Raw genomic sequence first — 19,934 nt, forward strand, 5'->3', positions numbered from 1 at the left:
TACAGGCAGGTCTCTCTGTTCCCTTTCCTACAGCAGACGTTGCCTTCAAATATTTCGTAGCCACTCCACACGCCGCCAGCTGCTCTAGGCACTCCTTCAAACTGTGTCCGCTTGGGAGCCGCAGTTCAGGCTCAGTTTGTACTGAACGCTCCAAAATTCCCTCCTACCTCCGTAATAAAGACACGGTGCTGCCGCGGCCATGGCTGCCACCGACGGACGGGCTGCACAGCAGCAACTGCATTTTAGAGGCACTCTCCCTGCCCCACACGGTCCAGATTCACTTCTTATTACGCCCACTCATAGGCTAGGACCTAGGGCACAGCACAACGCTTTCACCAGGCTACAGGGGCAAGTGTAGGATTCTTCTCACCAGACTGAACAATCTTAAAAGTCGGGGGCCTCATCTGAGCTAGGGTCCTTCTGTAATCCCTGGTTAAAGCAAAGGGGCCTCTAGAGAAAGATTTGTCCCTTTCTGAAATAAACGGGCTAAAAAGCTGGTGCATTCAACAGCCCAGAGCCCTGTCTGAGGACAGGCACCATTCTGTACAAACAAGTGCAACTGGGAGATGACAGCAGTCCCAGACTCCCCGTTTGATTCAGCAAATTGTTCATCTAAATTCAGCCTGCCGTCTTCAAAGGCCTGCTGCGTGCTGATTGCCAGGGCTGGGGCAGCATGGAAAAGACTCGATACTAGCAAGGCTGACAGGAAGGAAACATAAAAGAGAATGATTCAGGTGAAACATGACACAAAACAACAGAAAACCCCAAGACGCAAGCGTAACCTTGTTGAAAGCGTATACGAACAGATCTTCGGAGAAAACAACATCTCAAAGCATAATTACCCACCGAGCAGGCTACGAGCTCTTCAGAGAAGAGGCTACATTTTGTTACACACTTAGATATCACTTAGCATACAAGAAATCTCGCTGCTGAATACCACTGCAATGCAAATTACAGACCTGCTCTGCTGATCGTAACTCTCCTGACTGGCTGCCTGGTTCGTGGGGAAGGAGACTCAGCCCCGGAGACAGCGCTTCCATCTTTTAACTACTCTAGGTTTATCTTAGGATTTATATTTGATTCCACGCTCATCTAAGTAATGGAGCAATTAACTGGTGATACGCCACGCACGAACTGTAAAGAGAGAAAGGCAAGAGTCAGATATTCCGTTCTATATTGGACAGGAAGACGGACACTTTCTGCATTCTTCACAAACATGGTAATGAGTTTTTAAAATTCTATAGGATACTTGAAGGCAATCTTCCAAGGGCCTTCCCTTGCTGTGTGTAGTCAGACTTGGGCCAAGGTATAACACAGTGTTAAATGTTAAACCTGTCATCCCTGGCCCCCGGAAACGTTTGTTTCGGGATCCAGGCTTCTCCTGCCGTCTCTTCTTGTTTTCAAAGCCGCACAGCCATGGAACAGGTGAGCTAGACCAGACTTCAAGGTTCACGCTTCCCTTACACCACCGAGCTATAGACACATTTTAAAGCATCTCAGCACTGAAACAGGCTTATGAATAAATCAAGATCTACTTTAATTTAAAACACAAGTGCAAAGGATTCACAACTACAGACGAGCAGGATCGTTTGTTTCAAATTATAAATCTTTTCAAAGCCCTGCTCTTTGCATAAAAAAAAGCAGTGTATCTGGAATACAGAAACATTTTACATCAAAAACTTTCCAGTGCAGCTAAGGAGGAGCTGAATGAATTCATTTCAACCAACTTCATCAGCCCCAAACTTAGAGATCCAGTCTAGGCAAAGCCACCTGCGACCCCTCGCTACGGCCGCAGGCAGAGCGGTGTCGAGCGACAGCGAGTTCGTCCTTCAGCAGGTATCTGAGCTAACGGAGATGAACCACCCTCTGGAGGTGTTCCTCTCGCCTTGGTCTACAGAGCCAACCTACGTGCTTCGCAGGCTGCCTTACCACCGTTTAGATGGCTGGCATCAGTGCAGATGAATCCCATCCCAAATTACTTCAAGTAATCAACTGTGGCTTCAATTTTGAAGCAGGATCTGTAACTGGAGTAAATAGCAGAGGATAGAGATTATTAACATCTTCTGAAGAAAATGCAGTTCTGAGGTTAGTTTCTGAGACAGCAGGACTCTCCCAAGAATAACTTAAATTCCAATAAATTTGTATCCGGAGTTTCAAAACAGGATCCCAGTTCCACACGTAAGATTATATTCTTGAGACCTCACAACACCACACACCATTACTGTACAATGTTACATCCTGACCTAGAGTCCAATCACCTTGACTATCTCACTGATCAGAGAGTGTATCATACAAAATATCTAAATCTATTTTAAAATAACTGAAAAGAGCCGTTTAGACAACCAGTAACCTTCCGAACGTATCAGCAAAGGGATGGCGGGGAAGGGCATACCAATAACAAAAGATACACCAAAAGTTTCTCCTCTCCCCGCGTCCTGCAGTAGCAAGCGGGGGAGACGAGGGGCTCAACAAAATGCCTCACAGAGCACAGAAATCTCTCCTGGGGTAGGCAGGACAGCCGAAACTTTTTCATTCAGCCTCCTAGCGCATCCCCAAAGCGCTGCCCAACAACTGTCTCAGGGCAGCGTTTCTTGGCCTCTCGTGGGAGGAAGGATTTGGAAAGAAAGGCGCCTGGGAGCCAGAGGCAGGAAGGAGCTTTCCCAGGCTCTCCATTCCAGGTGGCAACGGAGGAATGTGGCATTTTGTGCCCTTTCAACTGTGAGATCCTGGCAGCAAGAGCACCTGTCTTCAGAGAGTCTGTGCGGAGGCCCGTGTCCAAGGGTTCCCCCTCCAAAAGTTCAAGATAATGAAATGGATTCAAGACTGACCACTAAACCATACATATTCCTCAGCAAAAGAGAAGCATGTTGATGCAAGAGAGCCATTTAGAAACAAATATATACATATCACATCTGCTCCCTAGGAAAATACGTACAGTTTTCCAGGTCCACATCTAACTGAAGGAAATTAAAATAATCTGTGAAAAAGTCCCAGAGAAAAAAAATTGTCCAGTCCTTGTGCATTGTTTGAGAGTCTGAAGGGGTCTGTGCCCCAAAATGTACATTTGGGTCAGCTCAAGACTCCAGTGTACAACCAAGGAAACAAAGATCACATTTCTAATTGGGAAATAGTGTTCCAGTTCAGTAGTCAGCAGCCAAGGTTTGCAGGAACTTGCAGACATTCAGACACGCAACTTCGGACTCCGCTTTGAAATGCTGTTCTTCGGATAAGCCACCCACAAGTCACGAAACGCCTGCTCCGTTCTTGAGACACACTTGGTCTTACTCGGACCCAGTACGTAGTGATTGTCTTCAGCAAAAGAGAAGCCACAGAAGGCTGAGAACGCAAGGACGGTATTCACATTCATCCTCTGAAAAGATCGCTGACAAGTTCCAAGCACCATTCACAGGACGAGACTGCCTGGTCTCTTGATATTATTATTATTTTTTTAACGAATGTTACTTTTTCCTAGCATTTCCCCTTCTGTAAAGTCAGCAGGTAGAGGTACGCTTTCTGTATTGCTGGATAAGGGGAACCAGGCACTCTGGAAGTCCTGTCTGAAGCAAAAAGGGGTGATCCAGAAGTTCTTGTGCCGTTGCTCTTTCTAGCGGATCCCGTGTCAACATCCTTTCCAAGAAGTCTCTCAGAACTGGGGAGGTCTGTGAAAAAGCAACCAACCGAGTCAGCCCCGTAAAGGAACCAGGCAACAGCTCACGCAGCAACAGGTTGCCGAGGATCCTGTACATCTCGACTTTGTAACCCTGCTTTTGCGCAGAAACGTCACACGAGACAGCATGCTTTTTATGCTACAGTAAGAACCTGGTCACCTGATGGCACACTTACACTGCTTGTTTTCTCTTCAGTGGAGCACACCAAATGAAGACAAACCTGCCTGCTGTGTCCTTCCATCTAAGTTACATTTGTTTCCCATTTTGTTATTTAATCTTTTCCGCATTTCAACTCAAACACTCAAAATTCCTCCTACCGGAGGCCCATCACTTGAGTGCGAAGGGTTGATCAAGTCCTTCTTTTACTGGCCACAGACTGGAAAAAACAATTACACAGGGTTCCCAAATAGGTTTTGAGAGTCTGGAAACCTGATGCTGTAGCTACAAGAAGATGAAGAAACCGCAGAACAGGATACCAAAAAGTTTAATAACCTCAGCAGGTTTGTCCTTTAAAAGATGCATAAAAGCCTGTTGAGCAGCCAGACCCAAGAACCACTTAAAGGCACTGCACATCTCTTGCTGGTGGTAATCCTCCGCATCATTAAAAGTGAATAAAAAATCAACTTGGTATATATTTATTTATTTCAGTGCTGCTAATTACATCCTTTTTTGTCTGGGGGCTTTTTCCCATCTCTCGTTAACTTAGAAGGAGATCACAAAACACTGTTCACACCGAGCTACTGCTTGTTTCCGGAGTGCTCTGAACGACTTCACCGTGATTGCTAGAAAGAGATGGCACAACACAGCCGCGTGCGAGTGCCAGGATCCAGCCCTTATCGCTCGGTCAGTAAATCTAGCTACGCTTTAGAAGCAGCAGACGTTATCCCAGGTGGTGTCCACTTCACCTGCCGCTCCCAGTCCTACAGTAACTGTCGTGGGAACGGGGCTGGATCCACGGAGACGGCAGGGAGACAGGGAGTATGGCCACCGGCCTGGCAATCCCCAGGCCTGCCAGAAGCTGGTTTGCTTCCCAGGACAAAGTGGAGACTACAAACAGAGCAGAGCAAGACTATAAACGGCTCTGGCTTTCACAGCCCGCGGCAGGGTCATCTCACCAAGCAAGGTGTGCGATCCAGACCAGAGCTGCCCTTACACCACCCAAGGAGTGCAACCATTGGCTCCAGAATGTGACCTGGAAATTTTAATTAGCGTTGCAAAGGCAAAGAGGAAAGAGCAGCTGTTGATGTTGGAGTGTATGCTGTTAGTTCAGCAGTCTACTCTGTTAAATAATTCAGTTTTAGCAGCTGCAGATCTTCTGATTAATTGGAAAGGCCAGATAGCTCAGAACGCTGCAGAAGCTATTTGATCTGAGAGGCTTGGACTGAAACGAAAGGAGGGCTGCTCTAAGTGGTGACTAAAAGGGAATCGCTGTATTTCTTATGTCACTGCTACTTTTTCATAAGAACCCATGCAGCTGAGTTCATCTGCAGAGCAGCTGCAGTGTCTCCAGGAGCTACTGCTGTACTGAGCTCTCCTGCTCTGACCATAACGCAGTCTCTGCAGTCCTGAACGCCGCCAAGCCAGAAACTCTCCAGAGCAAGGATCCTCCCATGTGCTCTCCTAGAAGATGCGCCATTGTCAGCATCAGCACGATCCTAACTGCTGGGTCCATCTGAAGCAGCTTTGACTTGCCTGATCAGGTCTCTGCCCAAGTGACCTCACCTTATCAGGGCTATTTCCCAAACCAGCCGCTAGCTGTCAGCAGCAGCTTGCATCCACTGAGGCACCAGGGCCAGAGAAGTTCCCCAAGCAACACGTCCTAGCAAGACCACTTTCGCAGCCAGCTTTACCAGGAATGGCTGATGTTTCCCCACAATAATCATCAGGTTTACCAGTGTTTGCCAGTATGCTCACCCTGTGGAAGTTTTTCAGTTTGGGAGGAGGACTGTCACGGAGTCTCTTCATTGCCTGGACTGGAGAATCACTAAAGTAGGGAGGTTCTCCATCCACCATCTCTATCACCATGATCCCCAGAGACCAGATATCCACCTGTGGGAGCCAAGGTCACATCAGTACACACAGAGCAGAGCAGCAAGTCCTCGCTTTACTGCTTTCAAAAAGACTACAACACCCCACCCACGACACAGGTTACCGACAGAGTAAAACATTAACCCACTGGATGCTGCTGGACTCCTCGCCGCAGTTTTAACAGAGACAGCTTTCCACCTAGGTCTGAGCAGCGCTGGTGTTGCAACATGCAAAGGTCTGCAAGTAACTGCTTGTGCTACACCTGGTTGGTCGGTAAACACAACTAACCAGGCTGCTGGCACCTGCCCGTAATTTCAGAGCTCCCATCTGTGCCTTCCCTCATCCCCTCCCCTCCCTTTATGGCATGGATTGATTTACTGATCCCTATCGTGTCGCAGGCTGCTCCTTGCTAACAGAAGATACAAGTCCACGCCAAGCTTCAGGTACAAGAATAAAGCGCAAACCTTATTCCCGGAAGCTGAACAACCTGTTTTTCTACTGTTTCAGGAAATATTGATACCATCACAATCAAATCTGTAGTCACAGTTGTGTTACTGTTTTAAATAGACTCTAGAGGCTCTTCCTAGAAAAGCCAGTAGTTATTTTCCTGTGACACTTCCGAATATTATTTGCTACCTCTTCTGATCCCAGCGAAGTGGTCCCTCACCTCAGTAGTGTATGGTATCCTTGAAATCACTTCTGGAGCCATCCAGTAGGGAGTACCTACCAGGGACTTTCGTTTAGGTACGTCTTTACTGATCTGAGCACAGAAGCCAAAATCTGAGAGTTTGACCTGTGCAAAGAGAAAAGCAACCAACCTTAAAAATCATTTTTAAACAACGTGGAGGGAAACACCAAAGACAAAACAGACAAAGGGAGTAAGAGAACAAGGCACAAACAAGAGACCGTGAACAGAAAGGAAATAAGGAGACAGACGAAGGCTCCAGCAGCAGAAGAGAGGGAAGAGTTTGTCTGAGGAAACCCACCCTTCCATCCAGCGTCAAGAGAATGGAGTCGCTCTTAATGTCTCGGTGAATGACGCCCTGAGAGTGAAGGTACGACAGAGCCTGCAGCACCGACTCACACACGGTTGCGATCTGCTCTTCATTGAGCCTGAAAGGCAAGAGACAGGAGGGTAACTGCGCTGTCCCGGCCAGCGGGCAGCCCTCCTCCACAGGCCCCCTTCAAGGCACAGTGCAACTCTGAGCCTGACCTGCAGGCGCATATTGTGGCTCCCCGTGACCGTTACATCTCACTTTTACCATTGAAAACATTTTTGTCTTGATGGGGTTAGCAATTTTCAGCTTTCATAAGTCTAATACAGAGAAAACGCATTTTAAATCTTCTATCTAAATTCCTTCTGCAAGATGCTGTTTCAAGCAATTCTGAAAGGCAAGACTGCTGCTTCATGCCAAGGTGCCCCAGTAACTGTCGAGACAGCTTTTTTTTTGAGCAAATATAGTAAAGCTATTGTTCACAAGGTATATTGTGCAACTTTATCCAGAAAGCATCTAAACACGTAATTGGATAGAGAATATAGGGCTCCTTTACGGGTTTCGTGCAGCCAGACGCTTTGGCTGCGTCTGTACCTAACTAAAGGGAGCACAGGTTACAAGCAGGGAAGACTGAATTTTGCTACTCTCTCTGTTAGCACACCGAGTGTGAGCACCAAGAACCTTCTCTTTAGAAGCTCTCACTGTTTGAATACCAACACCAGAACCTTCATCATCCAGTGAAAATGGTAGAAATGAAAATTACCTCCTGCAACCGGCGACGGTGACAGCGTTCTCTGCATGTTCCTGCTGAGCAATGCTACAAGTTACGTGTTTCAGAGAACAGCCAAAGCACCCAATTTGAGTACTTTTGGTTCTCAGCCTGTCTCTAGCAGCTGTTTCAAACAGCTCCCAGTTGAGGGCATAAAAATGATACCTTCTCAAATCCAGGTCTGCAAGTAAACCCGAGGAGAAGAGAGCGCTGGGAAGGCAGAACTGTGCAGAGCGCACCAGCACCTTCTCAACGCGTAAGAAAAAATTCTACACATTCGTGAAGGAGGTTGCACCAGCAGCTGAGAAATTTCTACTTCCACTGCTTGTTTGCTGTTCCATGTCTTACTCTGCCAAACTGACCACCTGCCCAGGACCCTGCACGCTGAGGTGGCTCTGTGCCCTGCTGATGCAAATGGACCTGCAGGATAGCAGAGGGCTACCTTTGCCATTCTGATTTAACCTCTCCCAGGAGAGGGACTACTCCAACACGGAACCTAACCTATGGAGAAAGTGCTTTTCATTCCATCGTGCATCAGCTGTAAGCAAAGCCGATGCACTTCTGAGCTCTAACAAGGGAAATACTTTCAGCCTGTCACGTAGGAAATTTGGTTTCAAGTCAGGCGACTGCGTAGCGTAATACAGATTACAAAAGGATTAGCTCACTTCTGGAGATGCAAATCAGTTATCACCGGCAGCAAATGTTTAATGAGTGGAATGAGGGTATTTTCCTCCCTGTGAAAACTGATAAAGGCTTGCAGCTTTCTTTTGATAAACGTTATGGTTATAACAGATCCTGTTTCTACCATGTGGAAAAACAAGCATTGACGAAAGGGTTCAAAGGACGGCTTCATAAAATAATTCAAATCTAAGCTGAGGTCCCACAAGGGAATTCAGTCTCACTGGTGGTACACACTGCACAGACCCTTCATAAACTTCTTCAGAATCTTTCTTTTTTATCTGTAGCTCCATTGGTTCTAACACCAGCTAAGAGCTCCAAGAGTTTCACTGGCTCTGCAATGCCGTAAATCAGCACTCTTTAAACGAAGCGTTCTTTTTCCCGTCCGGGAGCAGGTACACGGCTTACAGCGAAACCTTGGCTCTCACGGCCTGACATGTGCCTCTGAACTCAGTGCTGGCGGGCCTGGCCATCTAAGCAGCTCCAAGACACTCCTTACGAGTGGGGTTGTAGAGGCTACTAGGACAAGGCTCTTTTTGATGCCTCCCAAACACATCACAGAGGCAAATCCAAAACAGAGAATCCAGCAGAGCAAGACATATGCCCTAGATGCACCACAGGACCAGTGAAGACCAGTCAGAGCATGCCAGCAAATGAAAGGCATACCATGATCAAAAAAAGTAAACACAATTAGTGTTAGCAATACTACCTAATTGTAATCCAATTAAGATTCTGAGTCTTCAGAAAAGGAAAGCTCATCCTACAGACTCTCTCGGTCAGTCTCTTCACCGGCGTTCCCTACACCAGTGTACAGCCTTGCAGCACTGCTCGGAAGCAGGAGGAGGGTGCTCCAGGGTGGTGGGTAAGACATGATCATCACAACTGCAGCTCCAGAACACCTTGTGAGTGGGACTGTAGAGGCCATTTGAGAACAATTTCTTTGCCCTACAGGAATGCTTTGGTCATTAATTAATATGAAGTGGTGTGGATAAGAAAACAAATTTAGGAGAGTACCCAGTAGTTGCTATCTTTAGGCAATGAAATTTGGGAAGAAGTCCAGCTCTCAAGGCCCTGCTGCACTTCTCCAGAGGAGTTTGCCACAAATTCAACCTCACTGAGGTTGTATCACTGAAAACTATTTCCGCGTGCTCTTTAATACTTATTCAATGAGCTTCCTGGCCAGAATACAACAGATATAGTAACCAATACTTTTCATGAGTACTGTTTTACAGGGAAGGCCATCAAACAGATGAACACAGGGTACCTAAAATGATCTGTACTGTAAAGGAGGTCCCTTCTACTTCAGAAGTATTATCGCGTACTTCAAGTGGATGACAGTTATAAAGTGTAATAGTTTCAGGGCACTGCAATCACAAGATCTCTGAGGGAAACTATTCTTCACAGGAATCTCCACCCTGCTGCTCTTGCCCGTCAGGTGGGAACACAAGCGTTGATGTGTTGGATTTGGCTTCATACCTGATCTGAGACACAATGTCTGTGAGGGCTCCCCCCTGCAGGAACTCCATCAGCACCCAGAGCTCCTCTCCCACCAGATAGCTCTTGTACATCTCCACGACGTTGACATGTTGATAGTCCCTCATTATCACCACCTGTAAAAACACAGTGGACAATTGGCCACCACAAAACCTCATCGTATCCAGCAAAGCAAGCGTGCACAACCCTATGAGTACAACGCAGTAGCCTCCATCCCCCCAGTCATTTTTCTTCTTGGTACTAGCACAGTTCTGTTAAAGGAAGACGTCTCCTGCTCTGCTCCTCCCTTCTTTCGACCACGCTGACTGTTACCATGGCTTTACGGCAGGCAGCAGACCCCACCTCTCATCACTATACTCACTTCATTAAAAAGGAGCTCCCGGCGCTGCTGCTTTCTCAGGTCCATCATTTTCACTGCCACCTGCCGCCCCGAGTGCTTCTCTCGAGCAATACAGACGATGCCCGTGGACCCTTCACCAATCTTTACGTAATTCTCCAGCAATGTCCGGGGATCCCCCTGGTCCACTACCATCCTAAGGGCAGCTTTGAACTGCTCGTGAGTCACAACCACCGGGTCCTCGCTGGCCAGCTGCCCTTTCACAGAAGAGTCCTGGGGGAGGTGAAGGTTGCTGGAACTCGTCTGAGTCTGCCGGTTCCTGGGAGACCCCGCGGGTGAGGGCCTGCCTTGTGGCAGTGCAACTGCCTTCTCCACCACGGGCGATTTCTGGGGGGTCCCAGCTTCGGAGATCATCCTGGGGAAATCGGATGCAGGCTGGTCTGATGGAAGAGACTGGGCTTTGGCTGCAGGGCTGCGCGGTGAACCCCACTGCTGGGGCCTGAAGAAAGCATTAGGCTTTGAGGAGAACAAATATGAAAGTGGAAGAAAGAAAAAGCGGTGGTTAGATTAATAAGAAGAAAGAAGTGTCAGGAATCTGTTGCATGTTATGCCGCTCTGGGCTAGTACGCTTCATACCAGACTGGAGTCAGGAGCTCTAGGTTCTCATCTCCGGGTCTGCCCAAGACGCGCTTCATGACTAGGGGAACACCCATGAATGCAGATCTTCATAATCAGTTACAGGATGAGTGCTACACTTTAAGGACCTCCAGACTGAGGCCGTTTAAAAGGGATCTTTTAAAGCACATGCTTTAAAAAAACCACCAAAACCCACAGAAAAAAAAAAAAACAGCTGCTAAAAAGCATTCCAACCTTGCCACCAAAACTCAGGGGCAACCTGTATTGCAGAGAATTTTAAAATCCTTCATCCCTGTGTGCGTCTGATCTTCCTATATATAAAAGGAAAGAGGATTCATGCCAAAGCTGTAAATCACTTTGATGTCTTGGCCTAATTCCCTTTGGGTAATTAACACTCTGCCTACCAAAAACTCTCTCTGCACTTCCCACTGGTACCTGCGGAGCATTCCTGTCCACCAGACACCGAATTAGCACTCCGTTCTGGGGAAAGCACAGTGAACCAGGACAGCAGGGTGAGGCCAGCGTGACTCTTCAGCTCCACAGAGCCACCCACCGCCTCGTCACCTCGCCGGCTCAGAACTGAGCTACCAGGAACTCAGCTTGGCAGCGCTCGCTCCCGAGGCACTCGAGGCTTTCGGAGACCTCCCACTCAAGCACCAAGCAGGCCCAACCCTGCTTAGCTGAGCAGCTCTGGTAAGATCACAGCCTGCAGTAATGTGGCTTCAGGACACACATTCCCACCCTAGCACTACGCTTGGGTCTCCCAAGAAGGATAAATCTTGAAGTGCTAATACTCACCCTGGAAATGTTGAATAATTAAAATTCAACAGCATCTAGCAGCTCAGGTCTAAAATACATTACAGACTTAGTCATATGTAAAGTAATAGTGGATCTGACAAAGTAGAAACTTCAGAAAGAGCAAGCCAATCATTTGTATCACAGGGCAAAATAAAAACTTCAAAGCAACAAGCTTTTTCTCTCTCACAATTCAGACAGATTATTAATAAAGTTAATAATAGGGATATGGGAACCCAAAACTGCCAATAGAGAAATGTTTAAAAGAGCACTCATTTGCTCTGTCTCAGACAGAAAATAATTGGATAGAATTTAATTCCATGTACTTTGGTTTCTAAGCAAGGATTTTTGTCAACAGCAGAATCTGCATAAGCCTAACACACACACAGCTCATTTTCACACACACGTAAGCCCTGAAAGTCTGATTTAGTAGCTCCTGGCATCGGGGCGCGGGAGTGCGCAAACACAAACTGCCTGTCAGGAGTGACTTCCTCCTCATTTACCAGCTCCACCCCTGCGGTCCTGTGGAGACATGCTCATGGTGGCAAAGTATTTATTTCCCAACTCTTGTTTTGTCTCAGGAGAGAGGGGGGGGAAAAAAAAGGAAGGGGGGGTTTATATAACCTAGAGCATGTAAAAGGGCACACAACACGCATGCAAGCTCACACATGTCCATCTAACCACATGCACATACGTATTATTTCCTGCTCCGGCAATTTGACAGCTCCTATATACACATTTTCAGTCTCTGGACATTTTGAGATGTCACCAGTTCTGCCACTCCTTCCTCCCCATATTAGGCTGAAAGGAAAAGGCAAGAGAACCCGACCTTCCCACGAGGACCCGAGGCAGCCTGTCAAGGCACCCACCTCCCCATCTCCAGCCAGTTCCATCCCCTTTCCCCTTCATCTGCAATCACGCATTTCTTACACATCACAGTTACACACCATCATCTCCATCTGTGAGGGAGACGAAGGTTTTAATCATTGGAGGCTGTTAAGAACAGCTTAGCTAAACAACGGCCAGCGATGGCGCAGACCCTTCACTGAAGCAGCGAGACGGAGTAGATAACCTCGAGGTCCTCCCCTCTCACAAGCAGCTCGAGTTCACACACACCCATGCACATCCATGCACACACACTGTTTGGGTGGTAACCTCCGCTCCTCCCTGGGAAAGCGCTGGGGCATGGCAAAGACACTCTTGCCAGAGGAGAAAGAAGTGGTCAGTTCCTCCAAGTGCTCCAGCCAGCGCAGATCAGCCCGGGGTCAGAGCCAGCAGTAAGCGTAGTTTGTGCTACACGAGAACTGCATCCTTTAAAATCCCACTCCCTGGGCCAGGGAGCCTGCAGGGAGCAGGCTGTGTCTGAAAGCCTTCAGCCTGATCCTTAGGCAAACTCCAGCAAGCCGGGTCGGAGAGAGCCCCACCCTGCAATAACCTTCACAACAGTCCGTTTCGTGGGGCCAGCGGCTCCCATCGTCTTCCTCGGAGTTCAGGGACTCCACGCCTGCCAGAAATTAGCCTGGCCTTGCACCGGCCCAGCAACCACCGATCAGCTGGGCAAGGACAGCGAGGGCTGGCTTGGCCTGGGATGAGTGAGCAGCAGTGGCCTGAAGGGCTACATTTCCTCTCCAGTAACAGGAACCAGAGTTTTTCTCCTAGTTTCATAAGAAGTGAGTCATTCATTCAGGATAGCATTCCTGGGGGAGATGTAGTTATGAGCTGTCCCACCCTCACCAAAAACCAACGGTCAGATTTCCTGTGTGACAGTACTGTGGGTGCTGATGGAAACGTTCCCCTTGTAGGCAGGATGGCAGATCCAGCTATAACCAACAAGCTCTGCTGCAGTGGTTCTGTTTCGCACAGGCAAAAGAATACATTACTAATATAAATTATGGCAATTTCCCATATTTATGCTGGTATAACGGCATTTAAGTTATGCCTTCACTACTACAGAAGGGCAAAAATGAGTAAGTCCCCTACCCCCTTCCCAGCCTACACTCCGGCAAGCACAGCTCCACTACACAGCCGTTCTCAGGGAGATCTGGCTGCCATTTTGAGCTCTGCCTAGCTGCATATTCTGTGAAGCTTAGGCAGACTACGTTTCCCCTGTCCAGGACTATTTTGATTCCAGCATTAATCATAACAGTAACAGATGGTTGCATGATGTTTGCAATCAAATTTGTTCAGCTGTGTAAGTAACCTCTGGAACTGTAAAGTCAACATTGCACTCGCTCAGAAACACCGAATAACTATACCTTTATCTGCAGGGAAGGGCCCGACTTGTTTGAGCCGCTGGATGAGGGGAACACACTGCGTAACAGCCTCCTCTTCAAGCTGTTCTCCCTGGATTTGGAGCTCGGGCTGCCCTCCCCTGAGGGCCTGGAGTTTGCTTGTCGTATGAGACAAGGCTGAGGCCAGCACTCTTCCGAGCTCCTTTTTGCCGTCTTCTCGCTCTCCGTCGGCAGAGCTGGCACGTGCTGCAAACCAGGGGCACGCTGGAGGCAGCTGCCGTCAGCGCCCTGGAACTCCGACGGCCCGAGCGACTGTGCTTTCATGACCATACCGTTGGGATGAGACTGTCCTTCCAAGCGGGGTTTGTAATCTGGCCACATAGTCTGTCTCCGGCTCACCTTGGTCCCACCATTGCAATTGAGGTAGTTTCCATATTTGTCTGCCCAGTCTGCTTCAGGACTCTGAAGATACATATCTGGGGGTCTGTCCTCCCCCAGGAGCCCGAGGGACTGCGCTCTCCTTCTGCTGGTGGGGCTCCTGCCCCTCAGCGTGTTCGAGCTGATGGCAGAAAGCTTCTGGATGTCGTGGAGGATCCCGGAGATGTAGCCTTCCACTTCCACAGTGCTGCCCCGCACCACGGTCTGCGAAACACAGGGAAGCGGGGGGAAAAGTCAGAGTTGGGAAAACCAAGGCTCAGTTTATCTTGGCAAAGGTTAGATTTTGTCTGTCTAGCCAAAGATTACTCATGGAATTCAAGGAAAAAAGAGAAATGTTTCTTTCTGTCTTTTTTAAATTGTTCTTTACTAAAGAAAAAAAAAAGGAATCATTGGGTTGCATCCTCGTGTCAGAGGCAGCAGTGCCTTCAGCCAGAACAGTGAACTCTGCTGCTGCGCCCACATCCTAAAGAACAACCTTAGAGCAAAAGTGGGATGTTTTCAGCACTCCTGACCCTCTTGTGTTGAAATTGTGCCACACTACATCACGAACTTAGGCTCAACAAGCTCCTCAGAATATCAGTTCTCAGAAGAAGTTACAGCATGCCATCAGCTCTGTCTCCAAAAATCACCTTGCTATTCCAACACAAGGTTCATCTCTCCCTTGAAGCACTCACTGTAATCAGCCCCGCTTAGTCTGGTTCTCCACAACTTTTGCTAATGCATCTTAATCCTCACCAGTGAAGACCACACTGTGTTCCAACACTGCAACCCTCCTCTGTTCTGCCAAGCTATTGTAATTAAAAACAATGAACAAGGGGTCACAACCGCTCACAACTGCCTTGTAAGCAAGCGAAGAAGAAAAAGGCTTCCATCCAAACAAGCAGCAGCACCATACAAGTAGGACGCTTCAAGCTGTCAGTATATTATGTAGCGCTCTACCTTGTTTATGCTGGAACTGAAAAGCTTACAGAAGCTTTTTTAGTGCTGGGAACGAAAATGCTTCATTTCTTCACAGGAGTTCGCAGCATAGGATCACTCCTACACTTTCACAAATCTCTGCCTGAGGAAAGTCCTTCCCTGGAGTGATGGCAATCTCCTGTTTGCTAACCAAACTCCAGGGTTCTTCTAAAGATGCTGAATTAATTACACTGAGCCTAATATTTAGCTGGTGCAAAACAGCAGCTCCAGTAATTTCAACAGAATGCCACCACAGCGCACGAAATGAGCACCTGGTTTGCTCAGCATCTGAGAGTGAAAGGCAGAATCGAAGATTTTGTCAAACAAGGTGAAGAAAGGACAATCTGACTCAGAGCACTGCGTATCGGCACCGCCTGCAGCAGGAAATTCTGCTCTTCAGTCCTGTTGTAGCAATACACCTCCCTCACCACACACACGCGTCTTCCTCTGTGGCCCCGGCTGCTGCCCGGTCAACAACAGGCTGAGGACACCAGCTCCCCAAGCTGGATCCACCCCTTCTGCCCCACAGAAGATGGGAGTTAGCAGTCCTCTGCAGCTGCGTTTAAAGACTGCATCGCATTAATGAAGAAACACCCAAATTGAGCTGAATCTATATGGAGCGCTCTTGGAAAGAACATGCCTTACTGGCCAAAAATTTAGAAATTTTAAAACCAAAAGCAACCCTTTACAAGCTACACACAGTACATGTCAGAAAAAAAGAAAAAAAAAAAAACACCAAACAACAATGATGATAGCCAAACCCAGGACTCTGTGTAGAAGGGCTTGGCCTAACAGGGCCAATTAGCACTTAAAAAAAGAAAAAAAAAATCTTACCATTGATTGGTATCATTGAACAGGAATTTGTTCAAATTAAGTCTATCAGAAATAATCAACTACAAAATGCGGTCTAAGAGAGTATTTGCACTTGGACTTACTGGGGGGGCGGCGGGGGGAAGCAAGAACAGTATTAGATTCTTCTCTAGTTTTTAAAGCCAGTTGGGTATTCTATCCTTGTTCTCTTCAAGGTTTGCAGCTCCTTTCAGTTTTTACCATTTACAGATTTAATAAGTCATGGATGAAAGTATTGACCGGTATTAGACTGAGGACAAACGTCAGTAAATCTCTTCATGCACATTTCTATTTTGACAGTGAAGCCTCACAGTACTCTTTTGCGTACACTTTTCCTAATACTTGAGAAAACTTGCTCAGTTTGCTCTGGGAATGCCACAGGCACAGTGTTAAGAGCATAACTGAAGGGAAGCTATAGGAGAGAGCTATCATTTCGCCCTGACCCAAAGCCTGATACCCTGTGATTGATGGAAATTGGGTTGCTTGACATGATTTGCTCCTGATAAATCCATGCTGGCTGCTAGCTATTACCCTGCTATTTCCCAGGAAGTGGTTGCAAATAGATTACTTGCTTATTTGTTGCAGTCTCTTTCTGGGAATTGAAATCATTCTGACTGATCTGCCAATTCCTTGAATTTCATTAGGCCCAGCTGATTTGAAAATATGTAACTTTAGATAAGAAGGCTCATTTCTGTTCACGTTCTTTTCTTATTCTAGCCTGCGTTCTTATCCCTTCACGCTCGTTTTAATTGTGTTAGCCCACTGATCACAGTTAACCTTTTCAATAAAGACTGAAGAAAAATCATTAAACATTAAAGAATTCTCAGTGTCATCTGTTAGCAACTTTCTTCCAAAGTGAGCAGTGAACAAATTCTTCCCTTCACTCTCCTTCTCCTCCTCAGTGTACTTACGATGTCTCCTTAGTGCCCTTTGTGTTCTTTGAGAATAACATCTCCTTTTGTGCCTTGGCCTTCCAGTTTTGTTCCTACATAAATTTCTTTTCTATTTGCCCTTTATAACTTGACCTAGTTTCCACCCTTCTGAGCAATCCTCCTGCAGTTTAAGCTCATTAGAGAGCTCCTGATCTAACCAAGTTGGTCTCTTATTACACATTTTACCTCTTCTCTGGATTGTGGTCCTATCTCCTACTACATTTTGAACCTCAAAGCAAATTCAGGACACCATAAAACAGAAGGAAATACCTCCTCCCTTTTTCTTTATTCTTCCTGAGCAAGATTTTCCTTTCTAAATCAGCATTCTGCTCAAAGATTCTGACATGCCATTTAAACTGCAGGTTTGATTTTGCATTAATACTTGCATTATACTAAAAGGTAGTCCCATTTAGACCCCATGTTTTATGCATTTACACACAAAAAGCTCTATATATTAATCAGATAGACAACTATTTTCTTTTATGTCCCTCCTAAAATCCAAGTAGTAACATCTCTATTTTACAACTTACCTTTCAGTTTTTAGGTCCCTGTAGGGTTTTTTTAACTGGGAAGAAAAGCTTCCCACAAGCTAGCAAGACTTTCAACACAGTAATTCTGTCACCATCTTTCATCTCCTTTTCCAAGACGTCACCATGACTCTGCCTCTCTTGACGCAGCCCGCCCTGCCATCGCTTACAAACATGCAGTCTGCATCAACGGCCATCCACGCGCGACAGCCACCTAAACGCACCCATCTACAAGGACAAGTAACTTGCTTCTCCTTACCGAAGGACTTGCTTTAAGGAAATTCTCCTGTTTACTACGTCCCCCTTCCTGTTGAACTGCTGATTTATCAACCCTTTTAGCCTAGCCCCTAGTTTAGTCCTGCTCCCCGCTGTCTCTCATTCACTTAAGCCATCCATGAAGAGCAAGCTAGTGCTACACCGCTCTCTCCCACTCAGGCTTCCCTGTCAACTTAATTACCAGCCAAATCTGCTCACCCACGAGAATGACAAACTTGCTAAAACAGGTCTCCCCACCAATTTTCCTCTCCTCTTCCCTGCACAACAGCTGAACACATCCTAGGCCCCGTCAGCTACAGCGGGAGCTTTCACAGGTCCTCGCTGCAGTGACAGGCAGCCAGCTGGTTATTTGAACAGTGACACTACTGCAGTTAGGGATAACACCGTCCTCCTTTCTGAAGAAGTTACGATCGCCTCAAAAAAAGACAGTGTTATCAAAGCCCAGACCCTGCTACCCACTGAATTCACAGGATCACAGAATGGTTTGGGTTGGAAGGTACCACAAAGGTCACCCCATTCCAACCCCCTGCCATCGGCAGGGACAGCGTCCACCAGCCCAGATTGCTCCCAGCCCCGTCCAGCCTGGCCTTGAACACTGCCAGGGAGGAGGCAGCCACAGCTTCTCCAGGCAACCTGGGCCAGGGCCTCGCCACTCGCACAGTGAAGAATTTCTTTCTTGTATCTAATCTAAATCTACCCTCCTTCAGCTTGAAGCCGCTACCTCTTGTCCTATCATTCAGCTTGAAGCCGCTACCTCTTGTCCTATCACTACATGCCCTTGTAAAAAGTCCTTACAGATCCCACCCTTAGCCCTATTTAAATATGTATGAGGCAATGGAAACGTTGCCTCAACTCAGGCCTCCCCAAGGAAGAGCAAAGCCCAAGGGACATGAAAGAGTAGTCTTCCTCTCTTACCTTCATAGGCTGGAGCTGCATCCTCGTGATCCTTGAAGGGTCTACCACTGGCTTGGGGCGCCTCAGAGTGTCTAGAATATTCTGCCATTGCGGTGGCAGGCCCACAAATTTGCCCTCTTTTGCGTCAAATGAAGTGTGGACACGGTGCTCAAAGTTCTGCGGAGCCGAGATCTCCGGGCGTTTCTTCTTCTTCTTGCGGAACATGATGCCTGAATCAGAGGAGGGAACACCATCAGTGCTCTTGTATCTCTAGGTCCAATATGCCCAATCAGTGATATCACTTATCAATCATACTAGTTAATTTCATTGTATTAAGAACACTCTCCAGTGACAAGCACTTTAACAACACCGTTGATCATCTGCTTTTACAGATGAGGAAATTAAGGCAGCAAGAGAGCCATGACTTGCTTGAGACCACAGAGCAGATCAGTGGCTGAGCTGGGATTTCTTGTGACCTTTTTAGTGCCCTGCCCACGGTGAAACAGTGCTTCTATTGTAGAAAAGAAACAGGCACCTGTTACATCTACAGCTGAACTCCTATCACTCGGCTTCCTTTATTTCTGCAAATTAATACTGCCCAATGTAAACATTTTAAATATATATAAAGAAGTACATCTTCATATTTTACAGGCTTGTACCTAGGTTAAATGGCTCTGGAGTCCAGCCAGTTAGAGAGTGTTGATTCCACTACAAGCCTGGAGTGACGGGTGGTTATGGACAGGGCTCAGGCTGTCTTCTCACTGCTTACTCCAAATAAATAATACACATTTGATTCCATTTAAAGACTGTCCAGTTGTTGCCAAAGGAAGAGCTGCCCAAGACCGATTTTGGATCTCAGCTTTTCTAGCTTAGACAGAGTGCTTGAGGGAGAGAGAGGAGGTGGTAGGTGGAAATCAAACTCTGTCAGCAGGTAGCTGAAGAAGCTAAAATTAAAAACTAAGATTCTTTTCCTTTGGGGGCTGAGAGAGACAGTTTGTGTGAACAGCCATTACAATTGCAACAAGCCAAAGCCAGCTAACGCTTAAATATACCCAAACCCAAGAGACATTCAAAAACTGAATTTAGACTTTATAGCCACAAAGAAAAAAAAGATACGTAGATAGATAGCAAGCCAGAAGTTTTAGACCCTTTTGAAATTGGGAAGATGTGAAGAGAAAGGAAGAACCAGAGCTCCGGGTGAGGTCACAGAGAGGAGAAAGCTTGAGTAACTGGATGACTGCAATGGGTGGACATAACCTCTTCACGAAAGACAGACAGGGAAGATAGGGTGAGGGGGCAGTTACCCTTTCCATGAAGAAACAGCTCAGAGGTAGGGACATTTTGTAAGGAGAATAAGGCTTTTCACAGTGGAGAGTGGTGGGAGTCTGAGAGACAATCGGCATAAATCAAAACAAGCACGGTCCCAACTG

General features: G+C 47.0%; 1 protein-coding gene across 4 annotated transcripts in view; it reads right to left on the reverse strand.

The window, feature by feature from the left end:
- Window positions 1-2,824: 2,824 nt before the first annotated feature.
- The window catches only part of PAK6 (p21 (RAC1) activated kinase 6), a 39,961-nt gene continuing 22,851 nt past the window's right edge, over window positions 2,825-19,934 (reverse strand). For all 4 annotated transcript variants that reach the window (XM_075425296.1, XM_075425295.1, XM_075425294.1 and 1 more), the window contains 8 exons: window positions 18,526-18,734; window positions 13,656-14,273; window positions 9,994-10,485; window positions 9,615-9,748; window positions 6,683-6,809; window positions 6,364-6,489; window positions 5,583-5,717; window positions 2,825-3,659 (listed from right to left, as the gene is read on the reverse strand). In XM_075425296.1, the coding sequence (XP_075281411.1) occupies window positions 3,492-3,659; window positions 5,583-5,717; window positions 6,364-6,489; window positions 6,683-6,809; window positions 9,615-9,748; window positions 9,994-10,485; window positions 13,656-14,273; window positions 18,526-18,729 (2,004 nt within the window). In that variant the 5' untranslated portion in view covers window positions 18,730-18,734 and the 3' untranslated portion in view covers window positions 2,825-3,491. The remainder of the gene's footprint in view (window positions 3,660-5,582; window positions 5,718-6,363; window positions 6,490-6,682; window positions 6,810-9,614; window positions 9,749-9,993; window positions 10,486-13,655; window positions 14,274-18,525; window positions 18,735-19,934) is intronic.

This window comes from Opisthocomus hoazin, chromosome 7 (assembly GCF_030867145.1).
Source record: "Opisthocomus hoazin isolate bOpiHoa1 chromosome 7, bOpiHoa1.hap1, whole genome shotgun sequence".
NCBI lineage: Eukaryota > Metazoa > Chordata > Aves > Opisthocomiformes > Opisthocomidae > Opisthocomus > Opisthocomus hoazin.